At 35.3% G+C, this 24789-nt stretch overlaps 3 protein-coding genes across 6 annotated transcripts; all 3 read right to left on the bottom strand.

The window, feature by feature from the left end:
* Positions 1 to 2770: 2770 nt before the first annotated feature.
* LOC132164462 (cyclin-dependent protein kinase inhibitor SMR13-like) lies at positions 2771 to 4127 on the bottom strand. Its single transcript, XM_059574978.2, has 2 exons — positions 4066 to 4127; positions 2771 to 3605 (listed from the first exon to the last, which is right to left on the bottom strand). The coding sequence occupies exon 2, from the start codon at positions 3590 to 3592 to the stop codon at positions 3227 to 3229; it is 366 nt and encodes a 121-aa protein (XP_059430961.1). The 5' UTR covers positions 3593 to 3605; positions 4066 to 4127; the 3' UTR covers positions 2771 to 3226.
* A 3336-nt stretch (positions 4128 to 7463) lies between these two features.
* On the bottom strand, positions 7464 to 12054 carry LOC132163698 (RNA-binding (RRM/RBD/RNP motifs) family protein). The gene is made up of 2 exons (XM_059574066.2): positions 11900 to 12054; positions 7464 to 8426 (listed from the first exon to the last, which is right to left on the bottom strand). The coding sequence occupies exons 1-2, from the start codon at positions 11911 to 11913 to the stop codon at positions 7661 to 7663; spliced, it is 780 nt and encodes a 259-aa protein (XP_059430049.1). The 5' UTR covers positions 11914 to 12054; the 3' UTR covers positions 7464 to 7660.
* A 2195-nt stretch (positions 12055 to 14249) lies between these two features.
* On the bottom strand, positions 14250 to 24250 carry LOC132163216 (uncharacterized). Of its 4 annotated transcripts, none has more exons than XM_088518892.1 (6): positions 24047 to 24250; positions 22836 to 22906; positions 19769 to 20939; positions 16584 to 16726; positions 15562 to 15615; positions 14250 to 14847 (listed from the first exon to the last, which is right to left on the bottom strand). In XM_088518892.1, exon 3 carries the CDS (start codon positions 20852 to 20854, stop codon positions 19976 to 19978), a length of 879 nt encoding a protein of 292 aa, XP_088375018.1. In that variant the 5' UTR covers positions 20855 to 20939; positions 22836 to 22906; positions 24047 to 24250; the 3' UTR covers positions 14250 to 14847; positions 15562 to 15615; positions 16584 to 16726; positions 19769 to 19975. The 4 variants fall into 4 exon arrangements, 3 of the variants coding, with proteins under 3 accessions (XP_088375018.1, XP_059429405.1, XP_088375017.1); XM_059573422.2 differs by lacking the exon at positions 22836 to 22906 and having other exon boundaries at positions 14250 to 14519; positions 14750 to 14847; XM_088518891.1 differs by lacking the exon at positions 22836 to 22906.
* Between the last annotated feature and the right edge of the window lie 539 nt (positions 24251 to 24789).

Genomic DNA, 24789 nt, shown 5'->3' with positions numbered 1-24789 from the left:
CTGAGAATGCAAACCGTCCCTCACATATTCCTTCTGCATTTGTATATTCCAAAAATGAATTATCTCTCCAGCAGTACTAAGTACTGAAATATTCAAAGTTATTTGCTTTAGCCATTGACGTGACTTTCAAGTCATTTCATCACGATAGGATATATAGTGATCATATTCGCACTCCTAATACTAATCTCTGTCAAAGAAAAAAGATAGAAAAAAAAGAAAAAGAAAAGGTTATTTTTGGAGGGGACCGAATGTTGTAGACATGATATCGGAGTGAGATTTTTAGTGCCCCTGTAGTTTTGCAAACGAACATGATTGGATTTGGAGGAAAAGAAAAAACATAAAAAAGAAAGATATTAAAAAAGAATCCGAGATTAATTAGGATGGAAACCTGTCACATGCATGACAAAATCATGCATGTATTATTGTGTTCTTAGTTCTTACCGTTTGTAAAAGAAAATAATTAAGAAGGATTTTATAATTTTTAAGCTTACTTACATATATAACTTTTTTTTTAAAAAAAAAAATCAATGAAAATTTGAAAATTAATTTTGAATTAAGATATTCTAGATTTTGTAGGACGTACATATAATTAATTAAGTACTCTACGGTATAGTTCTTAAAAATCTTAATTATTATTTTTAAATTATATTGTTATGATTTTATTATTTCAATATTTACAACTTAATTATGATATATATGTAGAGAAATGCTAGAGCATCTACCCCACTCCTTCTCCCATCATTTTGCGTCTTCAATTTTTAAAATCAACCAATGGATCTATCTTCACTTAGACGATAGGTCCTACCAATCAAATGATTGATTTTTTTTTTTTTTTCAAAAAAAGAAGAAAGAAATATGAATTAGCCCTTGTTATGTTGACATTGCAAGGTGTAGTAGTCATTGGATTAGTCATTATTAAAAAATAAAATAAAAATCTAATCACCATTAGATGGTGCCAAGTTAGCATAGTTGGATATTTGTAAGATATTGGTGTGGTATATATATAGAAAAGATAAATGTTAGGAGTCAATAAGTTTTTCATATTTGACTTATATTCTCTTACAAATTCAATAAATTAACCATTAAATTTGTAGAGTCTACTATTGACTTATGTGATAAGTCTGTAAATCTAATGATTAATTTACATGCGTGATGCTATGGTCCAGACCTTTGGGTTGTGGATGTGAACGTTATCCTGACTTTCAGGTCGATGAGGAAGAGTTTTGGTTTAAAGTTTGTCTACTCCCAATTCCGAGGAATAAGCACTACTTATGCATTAGTTTGAGTCTATTTGGTACAGATATGTTTTTTAATATGTAGTTTAGTCATGGGTTAGTGGATTAGTTTTGGGTCTGAAATGTAATACGTCATCTGTGACGTTTGTAACCTTGTAGCTTTAGCTATGATTACTTGTAAAAGCTTTATGCTCATGATGATTTCTGTGAATAAGACTGGTATAGATTCCCTTTAAAATTTTAAAAAAAAAAATGATTAATTTACAAATTCTTTGTTGTTTTTATCATTTCTCATATAACCATACTTATGCATGTGAAAATTACATTAATCTTATTAAAAACATACTTAAGAATTACATTCTCTAAACACATATATCATTTTAAAATATTAAAGAAAAAAAAAACCTCGATCGATCTGTTCATATATAATTAATTGATTAGCTAGCGATGACACACACACGGGTGCCCCAATCAATTTGATAAAAATGAATGAATATGGATGGAGTAGAAAGTACGAAAGTCAGGGGAAAAAAATGATGAGAAATTTCTTGAGATTCTCCAAGGGTGACAATGATCACAACCCGCACGAGAGTCTCTTCATTGGATTCTCTTCTCCATGCTGGCCTCTGCTCAGACACACAGACACCCACACATCTGACAACCTCATCTCTCACCCAAACAATTTGCATAAAAAAAACCAAACCCCTCCCTTTTATGTTCCCACTGTTAAAAGATAAAGTTGTAACTCCAACTTCACCCGTGTCTTTCCAATTTGCACCCGGAGGGAGGTGGTTCCTCTTAATTTATTTGTCTTCACTCTCATTTTCAATCATTTTCTTTTTCTTCATTAACTTTATCATATTTACTATCCGTTAAGAATTTGTGGGTTGTGGCCAAAATCCCAAGAAAATTTTAACTGTTCCATGTGTGGGAAAGCCTAGCCTGGAAGGCTGGAAATTCCATTTCTTATTACTCTCCAAAAACAGAAAATATATAGATCGAGGAACTAGCTAGGAAGACCTTTTCTGTAAAGCCCTTTACGAGGAAGAGATGGAACATTAATTGTATATCGCATCAAAATGTAGGGTGGGGGTACATCAACTATTTAGGGGACCCTCAGGTTTGACAATATAAGCCACTAATTGAGTCTAATTAATTTTCTTAGACAAACAATGGTCCTCCAACATGATTAGTGGGGTTTTATTTTTATATATGAGGCCAGTCACCTCAAATAATGGCCATAATTTGAACTGGCTATTTGAAAGCCTTAATTATCTCAACTCATCAAGGCCAGATAATGCCTCCTAATATTCTAAATAATGTGTATAAAAACCACTTTTCAGGCTTTCTTTCAACATGTATCAGCCACGTGTCAGCAAACTGTAAAAGAATTGCAAGCTTATACCCTTTGAATAAAGCCCGGAAAATATGTAAAACTGTACAAACATTTGTTGGGAAAGCACCATGATATATGTATAAAAGAAGGTTCATAATAAGAAGACAGAATGATGATAATAAAGAAGTGTTTACACGCATAAAGAAGTCTATGGCTCTTTACTAATTCAGGTTGACTTAATGAACACACAAAAGCTGATATAATTGCAAGCTAAACACACTCACAAACCTCATGAAATCCCACCCATTACATTGCACTCACCAAACTCTAGAGGGGTCAGCAATACATAGAAAAGAGAATAAAAAAAATAAAATAAAAAAGGGAAAGTAGGTATAAAGGATAAATTTAGTTGGTAAACACCAGCTAAATTTAGTGATTAGTATGCCCTACAAATTTGAAAACAGTAGCAAGTTAAAGGGGAAAACAAAGCTAACAACTGTTTCCAAAGATCACTCAATCAAAATCCCAAATTCTCATGAAGATGGAAAAACACAAACTAAACTAAAACAACTTCTTTGAAGATCACCTCTTAGTTAAATTGGTGAAATGATCTTCATAATATTTTCTATAAACACACATATATAGATATATGTGGTCAAACCGAAATATCTTGAAGTGCAAAGAAGAAGAAAAGCTCTAAGTCTGGAGGAGCAAAGAATGCAATGGGAGATCTTTGCAACGAGCAATTTGACACTAATCTTTGCTTCTTCGGGGCCGGCGGGCACGTCGAAATCTCCGGTATCCGGAATCTCTGAGCTTTTGGTGTGCAGCAGCCGCTTGAAGGGATTTCTATGTCATCAGAGATGGTGGTGGAGGAAGAGTTGGAAGAAGGCAAATTCCTTGATATAATAATTGCTTCTTGATTAGTCTTGGAGTGTGGAAGCCGCTTCTTGAAATGGTTTCTTCTTGGCTGCCTTCTGGTTGGTCTTGTGGTTCTTCTTATTCTACCAGATGGAGCCATTTGATAAAGCTTTCTGCTAGATTGAGTTGAAGAGAGGTCAAGTACAAATTATCAGAGTGTACCGAATCTGGCAGGAGTAGTAAGCTGAAAAGCCTTTACTAAAGTTTACAAGGAAGATTGCTAAAACACAAAAACTAGCACTAGAAAACCCTACTAGCTAGGATACTTTAAAGCTACTAAATTTGACTGAAAAGTGGTAAAAAAAGTGTAGTAACCAACCACCCTCTAGAAACAAACACTTTCAAGCTCAAAACTACTTGAGAAAAAAAAAAAAGGAAAGAAAGAAAGAAGAAAACCCACTATATATATATATATATATAGAGAGAGAGAGAGAGAGAGAGAGGGAGAGAGATTATTGCACTATTGAATAATTCCCAAAGCCAGAGCCCAGAAATGAGGTTTTCTAGGAGGAGGAGATTAACCCAGAAATTAACTTGATAAAACCCTAGAGTTCAAGGGAGAGAGCAATTTACCTCTAGCCTAAGTAAGCTCTGAGGAAATGACTAAGGCCAGAGAAACCCCAAGTAAACCCTAGAGAGAGAGAGATATCATGCTTGAGTGATGGTTTAGGCCTTATATTTATGAGGGATAATCTGGGCAGGTCTGCCCGTTGCCCTAATTAAGCAATACCCAGAGGGAGAGAGTTTAGTTCAAATTTCTATGGATCCTAGGGATTATTGATTGATTGATTGATTGATTGGGAATAATTTGGGCAGGGCCTTGCCCGCTGCCTGTGGAAGAGTTTTTTTTTTTTTAAAAAAAAAGTAATTAATATATTTTCTTTCATTTCTCTCTTCTTTTTAACCTGATTTCACACTTTTGTGTTGGGGTTTGTATTGCTTAGGATAGATACTTTGGTCAGGCCTGCCCGCTGCCCTCAACAAAAAGCCAAAAGAGTGAAGACATGGGGAGGAGGGAGAGGGAGAGAGAGAGAGAAAGAGAGTTCTTCAAGCAGTGTGAAATGGTTTATGTAATCAAGTTTATAATTTTTTTCTTAAAAAAAAAAAAATTAATCTCATTTTGGGTATTTTTGTGACAGCAATATGAACCCTTTTTTTTTTTTTTTTTTTCCTTTTTCTTTTAAATATCAACAGTCCATTGGTTGTCTTTGATAAGAAAGTGTCACTAATTCTATTCAGAATGCGTTTGATCTTGCAATTTTGCAAGTTAAATATGTATTTTAAACAAAATTACGAAAATGTTTAGGAGTGCATTAAAAAAAATGACGGTTTGAAAACTTAAAAAAAATATACATATATACTTGCACATGAACCAATATGGCGTATTTTAAAAAATGTACTATTTTAAATTAATGAGGTAATTTTTTAAAATGCACAGTTTTAGAAAAAGCGTACTTTTAAAAACACATGTCATACAAATTTTATCAAACGCTTTCATTAACTACGCTTGAAATCTTCATCTAATCCACGCGTCTTAAAACCGCAAAACCAAACAAACAAATGCCGGGTCTACCACAAAACAAAACCAAGCAAAAGAGCCAAAGAGAGAATAACCAATACAACATTTCAAAAGTTTGTGCATCCTAGGGATTTTAGATTAGGAATAATATTTATGCAGGACAAAGGACGGTTAATATATAGTTAAGATTCTCATTTGTCTATTTTGTTTGATAAAATAAAAATAATTTAAAATACAAAATACTCATAAAACATTTAAAATTACCTAAAAGGACCCCTATTTCTTAGCTTCACCTGGTCAGACATTTCTAATTAATTTTAGGGTTTGGTCTGATCCCCTCGTTTTTCGTTTGAAATTTGAGACTGTACTCTTCATGGGATTCCAAAGGGTTGTACTATTCATGCACGTGGCTCAGTAATCCACAGGTTGACAAAATCACGTATAATTAATTAAAGTGTTGTTTGAGCTAATTGGCTCAGTAATCCACAACTTGGTCAATCTCCCTTAATTAATCTCTGATTTTTTTTTTTTTCCTCTCTTTCTTTTCAAATTAGTCGTATGATAAGATCACACCTTTCGGCTCAGTGGACTTACTTAACTGGTTAGGTTTTAAATTTGTTTTACACCATTTACAAATTATTGACTAAGTTTTTCAAAGTGTGTGGAAATGATTTCTTTCAATTTCGTAGAACACATGATTCTCACTTTTGATCTTATTAAAAATTCATGTGATAATTATATATTTTAAAGATATATATTAATTTAATAGATTAAATCGAAAGAAAAACTTTAACTAGGAGAGGGAAAAGAAATAATTGAAAGAAATGAAATCATTTAGTTATTCATCGAAGTTTCATTTTTTCAATGATCAGAATTAAACGTGGATATATAGCTTGGAGACGTAGAAAAAAAATTCATTTATTTGCATCAAGCTTTCGAGGGGCTCATTCAAGACTTACTAAAACTATTACTCAACAGAAAACAAGGGCTTTGTTTTCGGCTTATCGGGATAGAGGTAGGCAAAAGAGAGATTTTTGTCGTTTAACCCCCCATATCAAATGCTTTCAGGATTAAGATCCCTTACATTTCCTTATAATTATAGAACTTGCAATTTCATAAATTTAAGTTATTAGACCATTCATAAATGTGTCGACCACCATTTTCTCATTGAAGATAGTGACATGATTAGAGGTGATTGACCGCTTCTTTAAAGGTGAGGAGAAAGATCAACCAACCCCGAATCATTAGAGATAACTCAATTTAGACTATTCATTTTTAATGGAATTGGAGAGATCTCTTTGAACCTTCATGTTTTGCTTATAATTGTTTCACTTTAGGATTATGATTTCTCCCCCTTTTTTTATTTTTTATTTCTATTAAAAAATAAAAAAAAATAAAGAGCTACAAGCCTATCAAATGATGGGACAGATAACAGCTCCTAAGTTTACGATTTCTGTATGGCCAGATGACTAACTTGTATAAGCAGTGTCAGTGTGAGCTTTGGCACTGAAACTTTAGCACAAAGTTGACCTTTTCAAAATAATAAACAGTTGAGTCTAACAAACAAAATACAGTTTGAATGGGATGGAGGACCCTTACATAGATATAGAGGGAATTAAATGGGATAATTGAAAGTTAGATCCCGAGGCTAAAGTATTTGGATTTTTGAATTCCCAAAACAATCAGAATTTCCAAAACAACATTACAAATTCATGAGGATTTGATCATAACCAACCACCTTAATGACATTACAATTATCAAAACTTTGTTAAAATAAAATAAATATTAGTGATCTTTCTTCTCCTGAGCCATGAAATTAATGGAATGGAATCTTCTTTATTGGAGCCATTTTACGGGGTCCAGATTATGTTTTATTGCAGTTAACGATATACATGATGGTGCCATGATTTTATTTTGTTTTGTTTTACTTTGTCGCACACCTCCCCTCTTTGAGAGGGAAATTTGGACAGCCGATTGTAGAGAATTCCAATCCAATGTTTTCACAATTTTCAAATTGAAACATGGTAGACAGGAGAAAAGATCCAGTCTTGCCAGGTTCAGCACAAAGCATATAGGTTCTCTGCCTTGTGCAAGCAATGAAAAACAAAACTAGCTTTAACAATTTCATGGCATAAAACAGAACATTACCTCCCTGAAACTTATTGTAAATGTTGACATGAGGCACCAATATAGTTTAATGGGGATGGGGGAGAGGTTAGTAAACCTTTTTTACTAAATAAACATGAGAAGAACCTGAACAAAACAAGTGTAGACTTATGTCTAAACCAACCGGTAGAGACATATGCTAAACAAGCCCTAGAAGAGAACTCAGAAACTCCACAACAATTTGACTCCATAAAGATGATGGCATTACATCCAGGGGCATTACATCTTGTGCATTTCAAGCAATCCACCCGTTCGTGAAGAAATGGTCAAATACTAGTTAACAAGCAAAAATTAAGCAGATATATAATCTAAGTATATATGTATAGCTTCTTATATTTAGTTCCAAACATAAATTGAAAAGAAAAAAAAAAAGTTCTCCAACAACAATGAGAAACTACTAGAGCAAAATTCGTAGACAATAAGACAAAGTTAATATCATAGAGGTACAAGATAACAAACTAATGAAAAAGGTCCAATAAGAAGTCACCTCCCTCTAGAAACTGCTTCGTCCAACTCCCCCTGAGAGGATGGAAACAACTCTATATATCGACTCCCAAGGGTCATCCTATCTTTAACCATGGCTGCTTTTGAATCTTCTGGGCTTGCAAACTCCACAAATGCTTCACCAGTAGGCCTTCCCTCAGAGTTCATTGTAAGATTAATTGCATCTTCTGACAAAACAAAATCTTTAAAGAACTCCATTATATCATCCTTGCCAGCAGAAAATGGTAATCCCCTCAACCGCAACACCCCTGTGTGCTCAGCTGACTCCTTTGCCTCATCATAAGATTTAGCCCTTTGGACCCTTCGGTGCGGTGAACCACCATGAGCATCTGAAACTTCCTTTGCTATCGCCTTATAGTATTCCTGCCTCTTACTTCTGAAAACTTCAACATATCTCCTGCCCAAGTTCTGCCTATTCCTTTGAAGGGCAAAATCAACCTGAAGAGGATACCCCAAAACACAAAAGGCTTCCCCAGAGAACTTGCCACCGTTATGGACAAAAAGAATATCGACTATGTCCAGACCATGGAAGAACTCAGCAACATCAATTTCTGTGCAATCAAACGGAAGACCACGAAGTCGGACAACAGGGAAAGGCGGAGATTGGTTGACATAGGTATAAGGAGATGCATTGTACATAAAACTTGAACCAGGGGTACTTCCATAGAATGAAGATCCCTGATCAACTACACGCTGACGTTTTGGACCCATTTCGCGCCCATCACCACCATCAGGAAATTTACCGCTGTTTGCAATATCCATGTAGATAACAGAAAAGACAACTTGTCAATAATCCATGCACGAACTAAAAACGAATCAACATTACTTAGTTAAATTGTAGTTCAAATGGCGCTTCCACGCCGTTGAATGGGGTGGTGGATGAGGTCACAATTCATAATTTGAGGGGGGTGTCAGTCAATTTACCAGTAAAAATAAAAAATAATAAAATAATTAAAAAAAAACTATTTAACTGTATTACTAAACATTTCTATTTTTAAGCTTTGGCCAAGAGAATTAATCTTCAACCATTTTCTGCTCTTTCGCCTCATCTTCCTCCCAAACAGATGAAACCTAAAATGTTTTAACTTTATCCAACCCATAACCACTGGCCTCTAAAGCTGGCAATCTTGAGTGGTCCCATTCCCCAACCAATTAATAGCTCACCCTGCATATTTTAATACCATCATTCTCTTCTATGCAAGTTGAGGTCTAAGCAACCATGTGCTGGTGCAAATCGACACAGGAGGTTGCATTTCAAGTAATGTTTTTAACCTGAACAACCTACATTTTTAGTAGCTAGGTTCGGTCCCTTGCTTCTACTGTATCTCTGTTTGGTAAATGAGTTGGGGTTTCCCCCGTTACTATTCATCCCCATTTTCCAAAAATATCAACATCAAAACATTCTAACTTGTTTACTTTTTATATCACATCATTCACTTTTTATTATTATTCAAATAAAAAATTCACTACAAAACAAAAATTCACTTTTTCATACCACTTTTTCACTTTTTTTATACCAAACATTCTTACTTTTTTTCACATCAATCTATATCAACTACAGTGTCTAGGCCAACCCATTTACCAAACACCACCCTAATGTGCTCATCCAAGCATACTGTTGCATTTAAGTTATCATTTCATTTTCTCCAGATATTATTGTGATACCTTTACCATGAAAAGCAGTTTTAACATCTTATTTCTGTCAACAAACTAAGTTGACAGGGGAGGAGTCTAAACAGTATCAAAGCCTGTTTGGCTGCCTGAAAATGCATCCATGATTAGTGTGCAAGGAAGAAAAGTTTGTATGCATTTGAATGCAGGTCTTTTATAGATCTGCTGGTAGACAATAGCAAGGAGGAAAGAAAAGAGGGTACAAACTCAAGATTTGGAAAAATAAGACCAAGATTGAGTGCTCCTAAGGGTTACCAGACAACACCATTGTCATAAAAGAGAGAAAGACTAACCAAAACCTGCCTAGAAATCACGGCTTACAAGATGGAACAACTAAAATATCATGGAAATACCTTGGCTCCCCCATGATTGAGCTCGCTCTCTTTCCAATTTGAAAATATTTGCTAAATCAAATCCAAGTTAATCCCAAGTCTTCATAAATTTTTATATGAAGTAGTCTATCCAAGACGTGATGCAGTGCTCCTCATATTTCCAATTTAGTTTTTTTCTAGAGTGCAACACAGGTAGATGGATAATAATGGAATACTGCTGATGCATGGTGCTCCCCACTCACAAATATCTGGTCCCTTGTGCATTTCTTATTTAACCTCCCCCCTCCCCACTCCCCCTGGTGGCAAAAACAAAAAGGGGGGAAATCAAATTTAGTCCCTTGGTTTTCTAGATTTCAATTTAATCCCTAAGTTCCCAATTTCGACAATTAAGTATTTAGGTTGTCCTCTGGAAATAGGTCCATTTGTCAACCTACAGTCCAATTAATTAACAGTGTGCTATGTTAGACCAATCAATTGATGCCATGTGACTCTTGTTTGATACATCATATACCAAATGCATGTACTACCTGGTACATTTACTTTAAATTACAAATATATATTTCTTTTCTTTTTTTTTTAACAAAAAAAAAAAAAAAAAAAAAAAGAGTTGGGACAGTGGACACCCCTCTCTGAGGGCAACCTTCCCATACTGAGGGGTGGTGGCCTCTCTCCTATGAGGGGCGGCCACCCTTTCCCCTCACCGATTAGGGGTGACCAGCCAACTCTCTCTCTCTCTCTTTTAAACTTTGTTTTTTAATTTTTTTATTTAAAATAAATGTGCCACATGGCACATGACATCTCCAATGAGAGTCACACAGCAACAATTGATTACTTTGATGGAGCACACTGTTAATTAATTGAAGGGTAGGTTGACAAAAGGACTTGTTTAAAGCCAAAGGAAAACCTAAGGACCAAATTGTCGAAATTTAAAACTTAGCGACTAAATTACAATCATGTGAAAACCTAAGGACTAAATTTTATTTTTCCCAAAAAAAGAAAAAAGAAATATAGAAAGAAAGCCATTGTATAAAATAACCCTGTAAAGGATTACCACCTTAAGACTAGCCATATAGTGCAACAATGTAAACAGTGAAAATATGCTCACATCTTTGTTCTAGTGAATAAAAAATCCACTTATTGAAGTTTCAGTGATTTTGGTCACATGGCCTGTTCTATTATCTAAAAGACTCTTTGGGGTGTTAGTATTGGCATTTGCACAAATAATAATAATCATAATAATAATAATCATAATAATAATAATAATAATAATAAAAAGGTTATCTATCATTTTTTTAAGTACCAGTACCCATCCTTCTCTAGAGTCTTATTCTTTTCCAAGATTATTAAGACTTAAGAAGGCAAAAGCTATAGTAATGCTTGTAGCATACAGTCATAGCCCAAGCTATCAGCCTATCACTTGAAGAAAATTATGGTGGTGTGCAAGGCTGCAAGCATTGCTTTCCCCAAAAACCTAACTGCTTTTTCCAATGAGCAAATACAACCATGCATACCTGCGGTATTAAATTCATGACCTCCCAATTTATGGGTGGAAGAGATGCCAAATTCAAAAACCATTGGCTTCCCCCTGAGTCTAACTAAATTTTCTAAAATCCTATGAAAACAAGATGAACATGATTTTCTTGTTTTTGGCACATACACATGGTGTCAAAGGGGTCATTCCTGAAAATCTAGACATGAGGAATGACTAGATGCATATCTTGATGAAATTAAAGTATTTAACATGTACAAATTTATATACGTTTAGCGGCATGCATAAGAACCCAATAACTGTGTATACGTTTCACCTTTACTCTTGGAAACACGTAAAAAATGGACATTGAAACGTTAATATATATATAAAATAAAAAAATAAAAGCATCTGGGTATGCTACAAAAGTAGTTAAGAGTTCATCGATGGCCCAGCTCTTCCTTTTACAAAATTTTCAGCTTGAAACAGATACCCAGAAAAGATAGTTTTGAACCGACAGTCAATCAGACTTAATAAGACACATTGAAACAGAAAAAAAACTAAGAAAGGAGGTTAATTAACAAACCCAACTCTCACAGTAACTTCATAAAAAAATAAACAACAATAACAACAAACCAAACATACAAAATCTAAATCTAAATCTAAATCAAAGAAGTAAGAACAAAAATACTTAAGAAAAGACGAGAACTTTGATAAATAAGATCTTAAGGAAAAAAAGTCACTTACCCTCTGTAGAACATGTTGTTGGTATATGTTGTGGAAAGCAACCCAGTTGGATCTTTGTGTGTTTTCCTTATTGGCGCCTCAGATGAGCTCTTGTGTTTGAGTTTGAGAGGATGGACAAAATGGGGGAATGCCTTTACATAGAGAGATGGGAGATTTTCTTGAACGTGTAGGGGAAGATTGAAACGATGTCGCTTTATCACTAGACTTTTCCACTCTGGGACTTGTTAATGTGTGGGCCGAAATGATTAGCTGGGTTTTGGACTTCCTAATGTTCAAAAAGCCCTATAACGCACTTCATATTTCAAATAACTTTTCTAAATTTAACTTCCAAAAAAAAAGTTCTAAATGTATAAATTTTAAAAGAAAACTAAAATTAATACATAAGATAAATGCAATAAGAGAAGAGCTATCGAATAGGGGTGTGAATGCGGGCGGTTAGAAACCGCCACTAACCGCTAACCGCCACTAACCGCTAATCGTTTAACTGTATTAATTGCTATAACCGTCTAGCGGTTAGCAGTTATTGGGTTTATTAACCGTAACCGCTAACTGCCTTTTTATATAATATATTTTTATAATTATAATTATAATAATATTTATACATATAACATAATCACTTGATCATTAAATCATAATTTTTTTTTAGATAATTAAATCACAATTTGAGTATTAATATATTATCACTATAATTTATATGATTATATCATATGATCAATTAATCATTAAATCATTTGATTACATAATAACAAATTATACATATATAATATGACATAGCTCTTAAGTATACCAATTCATACTAATACAACAATTAAGTATCTAGAGACTTAGTTCTAATGTATCTTATAAACTTATAAGTCTATATATGTTATAAATTATAATTATACATATATGCATATGAATAATATAAATGTATAAGATCAATACTTAATCATATGATTCAATAATAATTCAAATACTTTATTCAAGTTAATCATATTATTAATGTACAATGATAATGTGATTCGTATAATATCAAATGAAGTAATTGACATTGGATTAAACAATGTGTTACTTATAAACACAATTAAAGTATTAATGTATTATCATTCTAATTTTAGTAATATTATCACTATAATTGATATGATTATATTACATGATAAATTGATCATTAAATCATATGATTATATAATAACAAATAATACATATAATCATATATATCATATGTTTTACTTAAACTTCTTTTATATGTTGTGTTCAATTTTTTTTTTTTTTTTTTTTTAAAAAAGTTAACCAGTTATGATTAAGTACAAGTAAATGTAAATTTGAGGTCAAATATTTTTTATTTTTCAATATGGGCTCTTTTTATAGTAATTGGGCCTAAGAAGACACTAAAAATACAAAAAACAAATAAAGGTAAAAAATGATATAAATACAGTAATGAAAAAGCCCACAAACGCCCAAAAAAAGCCAAAAAGCCCAATTTTAAAAAAGCGGTTAGCGGGCGATTACCTATTTTACTAACCGCTAACCGGCGGTTAGTAACTAACCGCTAGGAGGTTAGCGGTTGAAGGTGGTTACGGTTAGCGATTATTACTATCGAAGTGATATCAAACTAACCCAAACACACTTTTGGCAAAAGCTTCATTTTTTTTTTTAACTTAAAAACTCTATTTCTCAAACGCAATTTCAAACATACTCTAAGTGAACTTGACTTCTAATGCTTAAGCTAATATTATGTTTTTCAGAGATCAGAAAATCAAACAAAGGTTTTAAGGAAAGTCTATTATGTGTGCTTGGAAAAGTGTGCCATCTTTTTTTAGGAAGTAATGATACACACTACACCAGTATGATTAAACAGTACTCACACCATGTACGGGTGTAAGTCCCCTAAGATGAGTCCATCAGCTAATAATTTAAGGTATACTTTATATCTCACATCTTACTGTTAACTAGTTAAAAGTTAGCGTAATTCTTTTTCCTTCTTATCTATTAAAAAAAAATATTAATGTCAAATAATCTATAATTGCGAGACATTACATAAGCATGTAACTCTTACTAAATCTGATTCTTTGGCTTAAAAAAAAAATGTTGGGTTTTCTTTATTTGGCCAATGGGGTAAATTATGAAAACCACCCAAACTCTAACAGCAACTTAATTAGTAATTTAAGAAGAATTTTTATTTAAATTAGGTCGGAGAGATTTCCTCTAATTCAGTCTATTAAATTAATGTCTTTAAATATAACTTGTAATTCTCACATACATTTTTTAAAAATACAAGTGAAAATCATATATATTTTGAATTTGGTCACACGCTAATTTAATAAATTAGGTTAAATGAAACCAACAGAAAATGCATTACTCAACTCAAATCTGAATCCTAAATTTCAAAAATCCATGCAGTTATGGATTTTTTTCGCATAACCGAATCCTAAATTTGCATATGAATTTGCCCCGAAAACAAAAACAAAAACAAGAACAAATCCATTAGAGTTTGCTTCCAAACTACATGTGCATACTATCATGGAAGGCAACCAGCCCGCAGTATAAAAAAGGAGTTCGGCCACAAAAAAAAAAGTGTAGCTTCCTTCAGTATTCCGTTTCCAAGACACCATCAATGAGTCCAAACTCCATAGCCTGCATTCTGCAAGAAGAATGTTGACATTTTGTAATGGCAGGTGGAGCTCAAAATCTTATACAAGTAGCAAGCAGCAACCGGAAAGAAAAATGAAAGCTCTATTTCAGGATGCCATTTATGCAAGAGCATCACTGGAACAAGCAGGTGGAGAGGAAAGGGAGGTTTTAACTAATAAGCACTGGCATTGAGCACCATGACCTCATAATCCAACATAAACTAGCATTTACTGACATTACCAGCTCGGAAACAGACAGGAAACGATCCCTTTCGGTGTATTGTTGCACTTTCTCAAGACTTTGGCCGGTGAAAGCAGAGCATACATTTTGTCAATTTTCTGAGCAAAATTACCAAGGAAAGAAGAGCAATAAAATAATGGCTCAGTAAGAGTTTTTTATAGATGAGAAGCACGCAGCAGTGTTCAAAGAAAAGCACTTTAATATTATTATTATTATTATTGGTAAGCTACACAGATATCTAGTAGGTCTTAGACCCCAGTCTCACCCTCCACCCCATTCTTATGGACGGAGTTAAAACCGTCGAGTCAAAACTCATTGGCTGCAGCACAAGAGCATAGGTACATTATGAACCAAAACCCTCCACTTCTCGTAGTGATGTTTTTGAGCTATCTTTGTTGATATTGTAAATGCCATTTAGCCTACTACTGGTAGCCTGAGTTTTCTATTGATATAAATTTCAAAGCTTCAATGCTCCAAAATGACGATAGTACAAAATATGAAAATTATTTTAACTGTCCAGCCCCATATGCCATATAACCTAATTTCAGTTTCCCATACAGCCATTGATGCTCAAAATAAGCTGAGAAATTAGTCTTATTTTCTTCAACTTTGACATTGTTAAAGTGTTGATTAAATTTACCATTTCCTACTAGTTAAACCTTTTAGAATAATTGGTAATTTAATACACATAACCAAATTAGCCAAATATATATATATATATATATCAGTTTACTTATTAGGTTCAGCTTGAGTTACCATAAAATGAACACGTCCAGAGGTTTCCAACTGAGAAAGGAAGGAGATAGACTCACATGGCGAGATTGAACTACTTCATTCACTTGGCGTCTCACATCCTCCACGTGACCCTACAAGCAGATAAACTACGGTCAAATCTGTTGTTTGCAACAAATGAATCATACAGTATATTTGAGACTCAATAGTTCAAATTGCAACATGCACTGAATTAAACAAAATTCTACAGGAACTTTCAGTTTTTGACGACTATGCATGCATATATCAATAGCTCATGAAGGCATGCACTTACACGTCATGCCTGGGGAAATAAGCTAAATATAAAAGACAAGGCTAGGGTGGACATGGAAAGATGGAACTTCTACTCTTCCTAGCTTAGCAAGCTATTTAGTATCAAAACGGATGCGGTCTCACGCACTATTCCCTACAAGTGCCCTTAAGGCGAGAGCTTCAAGCCCGATTTCTGGATAGCAAATAGATTGCATGGTTTTATTGTGCCTAAAAAGGATAAATTTTGACCTAATATTAAGGGGTCCAAACCCCAGATATTGCACATAAGACACGGGCACGCAGAATAAAGCAATTGCATCCTCCGTGTCATTCCATGTTTTCTAAATCCAACACAAATAAAATCATTTGTAGGCAAAGTTGTCAGTTAGTAGCTCAACAGGTAAGATAAGTAAGAAAGTCCTATTCCCAACCTCTCAAGTATAAGCCAAGCTGAGAAAATTATAAATACGAATGGCATAAATATAAGGGCAAAGCAATTATGCTTGATATGTTTTCAGGAGCCCCAATTTGTTTAATTTTTCATTTTGGTGCTTGTTTGTATTTCTGACTACATTTTAAGGTCCACGAGTAGTTTCGACAACATACATGAGGGAAAGGGAGGAGGGGGGCTACATGGTGTGCTTGATATACATTTTTGGTCACTTCCAAACAACTCAAGCTGTTGGGACTGAGAGTGTCCCCTTTCATGTAATATGGCAAAAGAGGCCATGACAGTTCCAAACCAATTAAAACAGATTAATGATTTTCTTCCATAAACTGCAGTAAACTATACAAAAAAGTTAGTTCATACCCCACATCCACTCTGTGGCTGATGTATCGTATATTACAAGCGTTAGGCATTGCATAACGCATTCCTTTTTCACCACCAGCATGAAGAAGGGCCCCTTGGCTTGCAGCTAGTCCAAAACATATTGTACCAACCCTAGGCTTTATCTGTAAAAGGAATCATTATATGCTTACAGAATATAACATTTATTTGACAGAGAATGAAAGAAAAAAGTACGATGGGTCTAAAGAGAAAAGGCATACACCAAATAATATCTAATGGACAGCAAATGTTCAAATATTGTATTTTAGCCCTACAACGTACTTCACATTTCAAATAACTTTGCTAATGTTCAAATATTGTATTTTAGCCCTACAACATACTTCATATTTCAAATAACTTTTCTAAATTTAACTTCCAAAAAAAAAAAAAAAAAATTCTAAATTTATAAATTTTAAAAGAAAACTAAAATTAATACATAAGATAAATACAATAAGAGAAAAGAAGTGTTGAAGCAAATTTTTTTACAATCGGATTGATAATAAGGCTCTCGAAAATAAAAGAAGAGCTATCGAAGTGATACCAAACTAAGAGCATGTTTGGGTGTATGTTTGAGGGGTTTAAAAAATGCGTTTAACACTCAAAAAGTGTTAATTTTCAACCTGACACAAACCACCCAGGTGGAAGCCCACTTTGTTCGACATTAAAACCTCTTAGTTGGTTAGTTCTAGCCATAATACCTACTGAAAAGTTACTAGGAACGAGTTCTACCTTTAATCACCAAATAAACAACATATGGAACTAAACCATTCAACAAGCATAAAACATGTACAGCGGAATTAAAACAACATCACAACCGCAATACAAAGTTTGTTTACGAAGTGAAAAACCTTTTGAACACATCAAAGGTAAAAACTAGGGGTGTCAAACCAGTCTCGGTTCCCGGTTCTTGGCCAAAACCGGGAACCGGAACCGGAACTGGAAAACCAGGTGCCGGTTAACCGGCCGATTCCGGTTTGGTCCGGATAACCGGTTTTTTTAAAAAATTGTATTTCTGTTCAATGTAACCAACCTGAATTTTTGGGAGCTCTTCTTAAAAGAATCCCAAAACCCAAACAGCAGACATAGGTTCACAGTTCACGAATAAAATCATCAAAATCATAGAAACATAGGTTCACAATTCACACACAGGACAAAATCAAACAATATATTTCTCTCATAGAAACATAGGTTCATAGACTCACAGTTCACACACAGAAGATAGACAAAATCAAAAAACAATCGGATTTTCAATGAGAAACAGAGGATAGACAAAATCAAGCAGAGAAAGTGAGGAACCCACAACTCAAAATCCCCAAAACATCAAATTAACGAAACCCATCATTTACCCCGTCACCCAAAACTTAAACCCTAAATTTTTCCATCAAATTTTCTACACTTTCTCATCAACCAAACAAATAAAAACACCCTAAATCAAAACACCAAATAGATGGCATCGTGGATCGAATCGAATTGGAAGTGAGAGAGGAGTCAACTTGATCAATCAGTTGTGGGGAACAGCCGGATTGGGTTGGTAATGAACTTGAGTGGGCGAGGGAAAGGAAACTGGGAATGAACTTGGTAATGACCTTGGGTGGGCAGTGGAAAGTCGTCGGCAATGGAAGTCGATTCCACCAAAGAGGCCACCTTCTATCGATTCTAAGGGCTTACCCACCGGCTAGAAAACATAGAATGGAACTAAAGATGTGGGCGAAGAATACCTGGCTGCTAGTGCTCATTGCAAGAGAGGGAGACGGCCACAGAACGCCGGAACTAGAAGTGAAGACAGAAGAGAAAGAGGCGAAACGTCATGAAGAGTACTAAAGTTGTGAAATGAAGTGCTAAACAGCAAACGGCTAAACCTAAACTAAAAAATATTCATATATAATTATATATATAACCGGTACCCCGGTTCCCGGTTATAACCGGGTGCCAAAAACCGAAACCGGGGTACCCGGTTTTTGGTTTTTTCTAACCGGAAGGGTTCCGGTTCTGGTTTCCCAGTATTTTTTGACACCCCCAATAAAAACCACTTCAGGGCTGCCAAACCCAAAAAATCACTATATGAAGATTCAGAGTTACAGACTATACGATATTCACAACCTTGAAGACCTCTAGACTTAGTAAGAACAACAAGCTTCCCAGCTTGTTTCCATCCTGACCATCTTCACGGAGTGCATCGTCTTACCGACCCTTCGGTAGACTTCCTTCTTCAAGTAACTAAACCCATAATCTTGTATAGATGAACGAACAAGGCAACACGCCAAAATACAAAACAACAACTCACGAGACACAACACTCGTAGAGAAAATATGAATACTTCAATGAGCAGTGCACAAAATATATTTTCCCCAGTCTTGGAATAAACAATGACAGGAAAACCATTTATAGGAGAAACATTTCCTTCATGTCCTAACAGGATAGCACTCGTTATGACAGGAAGGCCAAATTCGTGGATTTGAGAAATCCACGTCCTAACGAGAAAGCAGCCACGTTCTGACGGGAAGAACAATTGTCTCATCTTCGTCACATGTCCCGTCTTAACTCACCTTCCGACGAGAAAACAGTGTCTTCAACATTTGCCTCGTTACATGTCCCGTCCTGACGAGGTTCCTAGCGAGAAAACAGTAACTTCAACTTAGCTCCCGTTACATGTACCATCCGGACGAGAAAACAGTAGCTTCAACTTTGTCTCGTTACATGTCTCGTTCTAACGGCACTTCTGACAGGAAAATAGTAACTCTCCATTACATGTCCCGTTTTGACGGTACCCCTGACGGGAAAACAGTAACTCCCCATTACATGTCCCGTTCTGACCACACTTTTGACGGGAAAACAGTAGCTTCTTCAAACAAACCCTGAAGACCTAAAAAGCTATTCCCCAAAGTTTTAGACAACAAGAAATACAAGCATGAACATTGAATAAGGCCAAACTCAAACCTAACACCTACTATATTCTTCTTCCTTAGTTTTGGATGTAGTTTTATAGCTGACAAGCAGGGCAAGCAGCTGCAACCAATGCTTACAGGGAGGACTTGGCAAACATATTCAGTAAAGGGTCCCATTTAGCTGCCTATAAACTACTTGTTCAATATCCGACATGGCTTCCACACATGAACCATAGCCAAAAAGAGAAAAAAAAATGAAGAAAAAAAAAGAGTGAAGCTTACATGCACTCAACATCCGAAGAGTAGCCAGTGACATAACTCAAAGTTCTGAACATTCCGATCTCTACTGTCTTCTCATTTGCTATCTATCGCACCATGGCTATAGAGGAAAATATATTCATTCTCTTGTAATCATATTAAGGATTTTATTTCTGCATCTACTTGAGCCACAAAGATTCAAAGAAACCCACAATTGGACAATCAGATGTATCAGTTTTGCAGTTTTCCATAAATTTCACGCATCAACAACTTGGAATTATCAACCACGTGTTTGCTTTCATAAACTATATAATTACATAATTCATGCCTTGGAGCTGGCCTGAGTGATCGTAATTCTGTGAAGGGATTCGTGATCACAGATTTATGGTACAACTCCCTGGCTGGATGGACATGCCTCCACCAAAAATCAGAGAGTGCTATCTTCAACACATCCCAGTATTCTATATCTCTGTATAACCGAAATAGACTACTCCCTTTAGGAGTCCAAACATATAAATCCATCCAATCCCTGTCCATAATTTCCATTAAACCCTGAGCTTGTGGAATACAGTAAAGGGGGACTCGTGTCCAAGGGAGAGCATTGCTCACATCTCCATTGAAAAATGGGCACTTTATCTCCAACACTCCCCGTGAAGGCAACCCATAAACTAGCCTGTCAACTACTCCATCTGGTGAACCTGCTAGCCAATCATCTTCGGGGATTCTGTCGCCATAGACCTGAAATTCAGGAAACAAAACAGTATTTCCTGTTATGAGCTTGTATCTTTCAAGTGCTTCCTCTTCTTTGATATTGCTCCAACAGGTAGCCAGGTTTCCAGAAAATGGCTCAATTGCGCCAATTTTCTCTAACCACAGCTGGGCTCTTCGGCGAGGCCAAAAACCAATAGCCCCGGCAAAAGTGCTCGCCGTCAATTTATGCCTCCTGAGTTCTTGCCAGTTTTTGAACCAGTGCTGAAGACCACTCGATCGAAGAACAGAATAAGTTTCGTTCGATGCAAATTTTAGAGGGCGGCCAGATTGACTTGAAATTCTTCCAGAGGGATGATCTAGAACTTGGCTACTGTAGTTCCTACTATTGCTAGGATTCATGAAGAGCACACTTATGTAACAGCTACTCTTGCACTTCTGATTTGACAGCCGGACAACAAGGAGGAGGCAAGAAGCAAGTTCTTCACTGCCCAAGAAAAACAAGCTTTACTGAGTGCAAAAAGAATGGAGTAGATACAATGAAAAGATATACCATGAGACAGTCAAAATTATAAAATCTATGATTTAAACACGTGAAAATAATCAAAATAATAAAATCATAGCAGCTCCATGAACATATAGAAATGAACTGGGAGTCCTATAGACATATAATATGGTGGTCAACATAACTCAGGACCATGTCAAACCATCACAAAAGGTCCAAGATCCAGAACCTGACTGAAGTGATCTAAATTTGTTATCAAAGCAATTCTTCTATAGTTGCAGAAACTCTTATAAAGAAGGTCATAAACAAGGGATGCTCCTAAAACAAGGAATTGGATAAAGTGGAGGACCAAAATCTTTTTTATTGATAAGTCACACACGCACCCAGTAGCTCCTAAACTCACAACGTCACCCTCTACCTTGTTCTTACAAGGGAAGGAGGTGCCCTTTGAACTAGTTAAAAAAGGATCCATTTGATGAAGGAAGGGTAAAAGCACCAGTAGCAATGCAAGTCAGCAATAGGCCAAGAATGCATGCACTCGCATACATGCAAACGAATACCAAAACTGTGGGGTTAACAAGACCATCAATGAAGATGGCTATTTTCCGAAAACATATATAGTATATTCTTTTGATTTCCTTTGACAGTACCAAGTTCATATATATATATATATATATATATATATATATATATATATATATATATATATATATATATATATATATATATATTTCTGGCTACCTAGAAACCAAGATTGAGTGGCATTATTTTTAAACATACTTTGAGAAGCCCCAGAAACACCTCCCTGGTAGCAATATGTGTGAAACTGCTAAATAGTCTGTTGCTATAGTGGGTTATCTTAATCCCAGGTTCGAGCCCCCCAGATAAGTAAAAAGCACTATTCTTTTGTGCATTGGCTGGCAATAATTTTGGAGCAATTGAGTACAGTCCACCTGATCTTAACCAGCTCTGGATATCAATTTCTCTGGTGTTGGGAGACCCAATCAAGTGTCTCATATACGCATGCCCCTTTTTGTTTTCCTCTTTCCCACCAACAATGCCTAATGATCAATTGAACAATAAACACACTCCAAATAAATTTCTTTGCTCCTCAGAAAAGATGAAAAATATTCAGCCAATAATTGTTTACCTCCAAGTGTGCTAATAAAAATAGCAACAATGGGTAAAATTGAAAAGTAAAATGGAAAGGAAAGAAACAAGTATTTTATTTCATTACAGTCACAGAGACGGAGCTGGGGGGTGGCCAGTATAGGCCATGAATCTGTAGGGTTCTATTATTTAAAAGACTCTTTGGGGTGTTAGTATTGGCATTCGCACAAATAATAATAATAATAATAAAAAGGTTTTCTATCATTTTTTTAAGTACCAGTACCCATCCTTCTCTAGAGTCTTTTTCTTTTCCAAGATTATTAAGACTTAAGAAAGCAATAGCTATAGTAATGCTTGTAGCATACGGTGGTGTGCAAGCATTGCTTTCCCCAAAAACCTAACTGGTTTTTTCAACGGTAGGGGTGTTAACCCGGTCTCGGTTCCCGGTTATTGGCCAAAACGGGAACCAGGGTACCCTAGTTATTGATTTTGGGAAACCAGAACCGGGTAACTGGTTTTTTAAAAAATTTGGATTTTGGGCTTATTCTACACCCATGACCCAACTCAAAACAGCTCATTGCGCTCAACAAGCTGGCTTGAATTTAAAAGGAAATGATATGCCTCCCTTTTATAGAAAAGCAAGCTTGGAGGGTTCCATTTTTTTAGAAATGTGGGACTGAATGGCAGCCTATCACAAAGGTAGAGAGTTATGTAGTAGGGGCAGTAGTAACCCAGCCTGAGGAACCCATAAAGAAATGACTGCATTACAAGTGGAAGGGCCTGAAGAGGAAATTGCTTCTGATTTAGAGTTGCTTCTTTTGTTAACATAAATAATTCACCTGCAGAAGTGAATGCACATAACAAAGCAAATGATGAAAATGGTGAAGAGGGCAAAACCATCAGTGATAGTGTGTTTATTGAAGAATCAGTTAGAGAAGAGCTTTACATGTTTTATGAGGCTAATGAGTCAGTGGAAAAATCAACGGCAAGTTCAAGCACTTTAAAATCGTTTTCTCATCATGCCTCTGTTTTGAATAGAAATAAATATTCTTCATTAATGAGGAGCTCTGCACTAAGAGGAGCAGAATTATCAGCACAGGTTTCTCTCTCTCTCTCTCTCTCTCTCTCTCTATATATATATATATATATATATGCACCCGGTTACCGTTTATAACCGGGTGCCAAAAACCGGAACCAGTTCCCCGGTTTCCAGGTTCCAATCCCCGTTTCCCGGTATTTTTTGACACCCCTATTCAATGGGCAAATACAACCGTGCATACCTGCAGTATTAAACTCATGACCTCCCAATTTATGGGTGGAAGAGATGCCAAAATCAAAAGCCATTGGCTTCCCCCTGAATCTAACTAAATTTTCTAAAATCCTATGAAAACAAGATGAACATGATTTTCTTGTTTTTGGCACATACACATGGTGTCAAATGGGTCATTCCTGAAAATCTAGACATGGGGATTGACTATATGCATATCTTGATGAAATTAAAGTATTTAACATGTACAAATTTATATACGTTTAGCGGCATGCATAAGAACCCAATAAATCTCTGTATACGTTTCATCTTTACTCTTGGAAACACGTACAAAATGGACACTGAAACATTAATATATATATAAAATAAAAATAAAAAATAAAAACCTTTGTATGTGTGAGCATCTGGGTATGCTACAAAAGTAGTTAAGAGTTCATCGATGGCCCAGCTCTTCCTTTTACAAAATTTTCAGCTTGAAACAGATACCCAGAAAAGATAGTTTGAACCGACAGTCAATCAGACTTAATAAGACACATCGAAACAGAAAAAACTGAGAAAGGAGGTTAATTAACAAACCGAACTCTCGCAGCAACTTCATAAAAAAAACCAATAATAACAACAAACCAAACATACAAAATCTAAATCTAAATCAAAGAAGTAAGAAAGACAAGAACTTTGATAAATAAGATCTTTAAGGAAAAAAGTCACTTACCCTCTGTAGAACATGTTGTTGGTATATGTTGTGGAAAGCAACCCAGTTGAATCTTTGTGTATTTTCCTTATTGGCGCTTCAGACTAGCTCTTGTGTTTGAGTTTGAGAGAACGAACAAAATGGGGGGGAATGCCTTTACAGTTTACATAGAGAGATGGAGATTTTCTTGAACGTGTAGGGGAAGATTGAAACGATGTCGCTTTATCATTAGACTTCTCCACTCTAACTTGTTAGGGAATAGGGATGGTGGATTTGGGTTTGGACTTGCTAATCTTCAAAAATTGTAGTTTACGCTTTTAGCCCTATAACGTACTTCATATTTTAAATAACTTTTCTAAATTTAATCTCCAAAAAAAAAAAAGTTCTAAATTTATAAATTTTAAAAGAAAACTGAAATTAATACATAAGATAAATGCAGCAAGAGATAAGAAGTGTTGAAGCAAATTTGTTGACAATGGACCGATAATAAGGCTCTTGCAAATAAAGGAAGTGCTACCGAAGTGATACCAAACTAAGGGTTTGTTTACTATAAGAGTGATGGTTCAATGACCCAATAAAATTTTAAAGTAGTTAGGTAAGTATTAGGGTGTGAGTTTGAATCACCATAATAGAGAATCTTCATGCCTAATTAGTATAAATCACATTGGTTCTCATTGATGCCCTTGTGGGGTAGGCAGTTAAGCTATGGCTCGACTAGTCTTAAGGGTGCGCCTTCAATCTTCGCTGTTTAGGTCCCTCCTAAG

Source organism: Corylus avellana, chromosome 8 (assembly GCF_965113065.1).
Source record: "Corylus avellana chromosome 8, dhCorAvel1.hap1.2, whole genome shotgun sequence".
Classification (NCBI taxonomy): Eukaryota; Viridiplantae; Streptophyta; class Magnoliopsida; order Fagales; family Betulaceae; genus Corylus; species Corylus avellana.
Note: the sequence above shows the minus strand (reverse complement) of the source record. Positions and strands in the feature narration are given on the sequence as shown.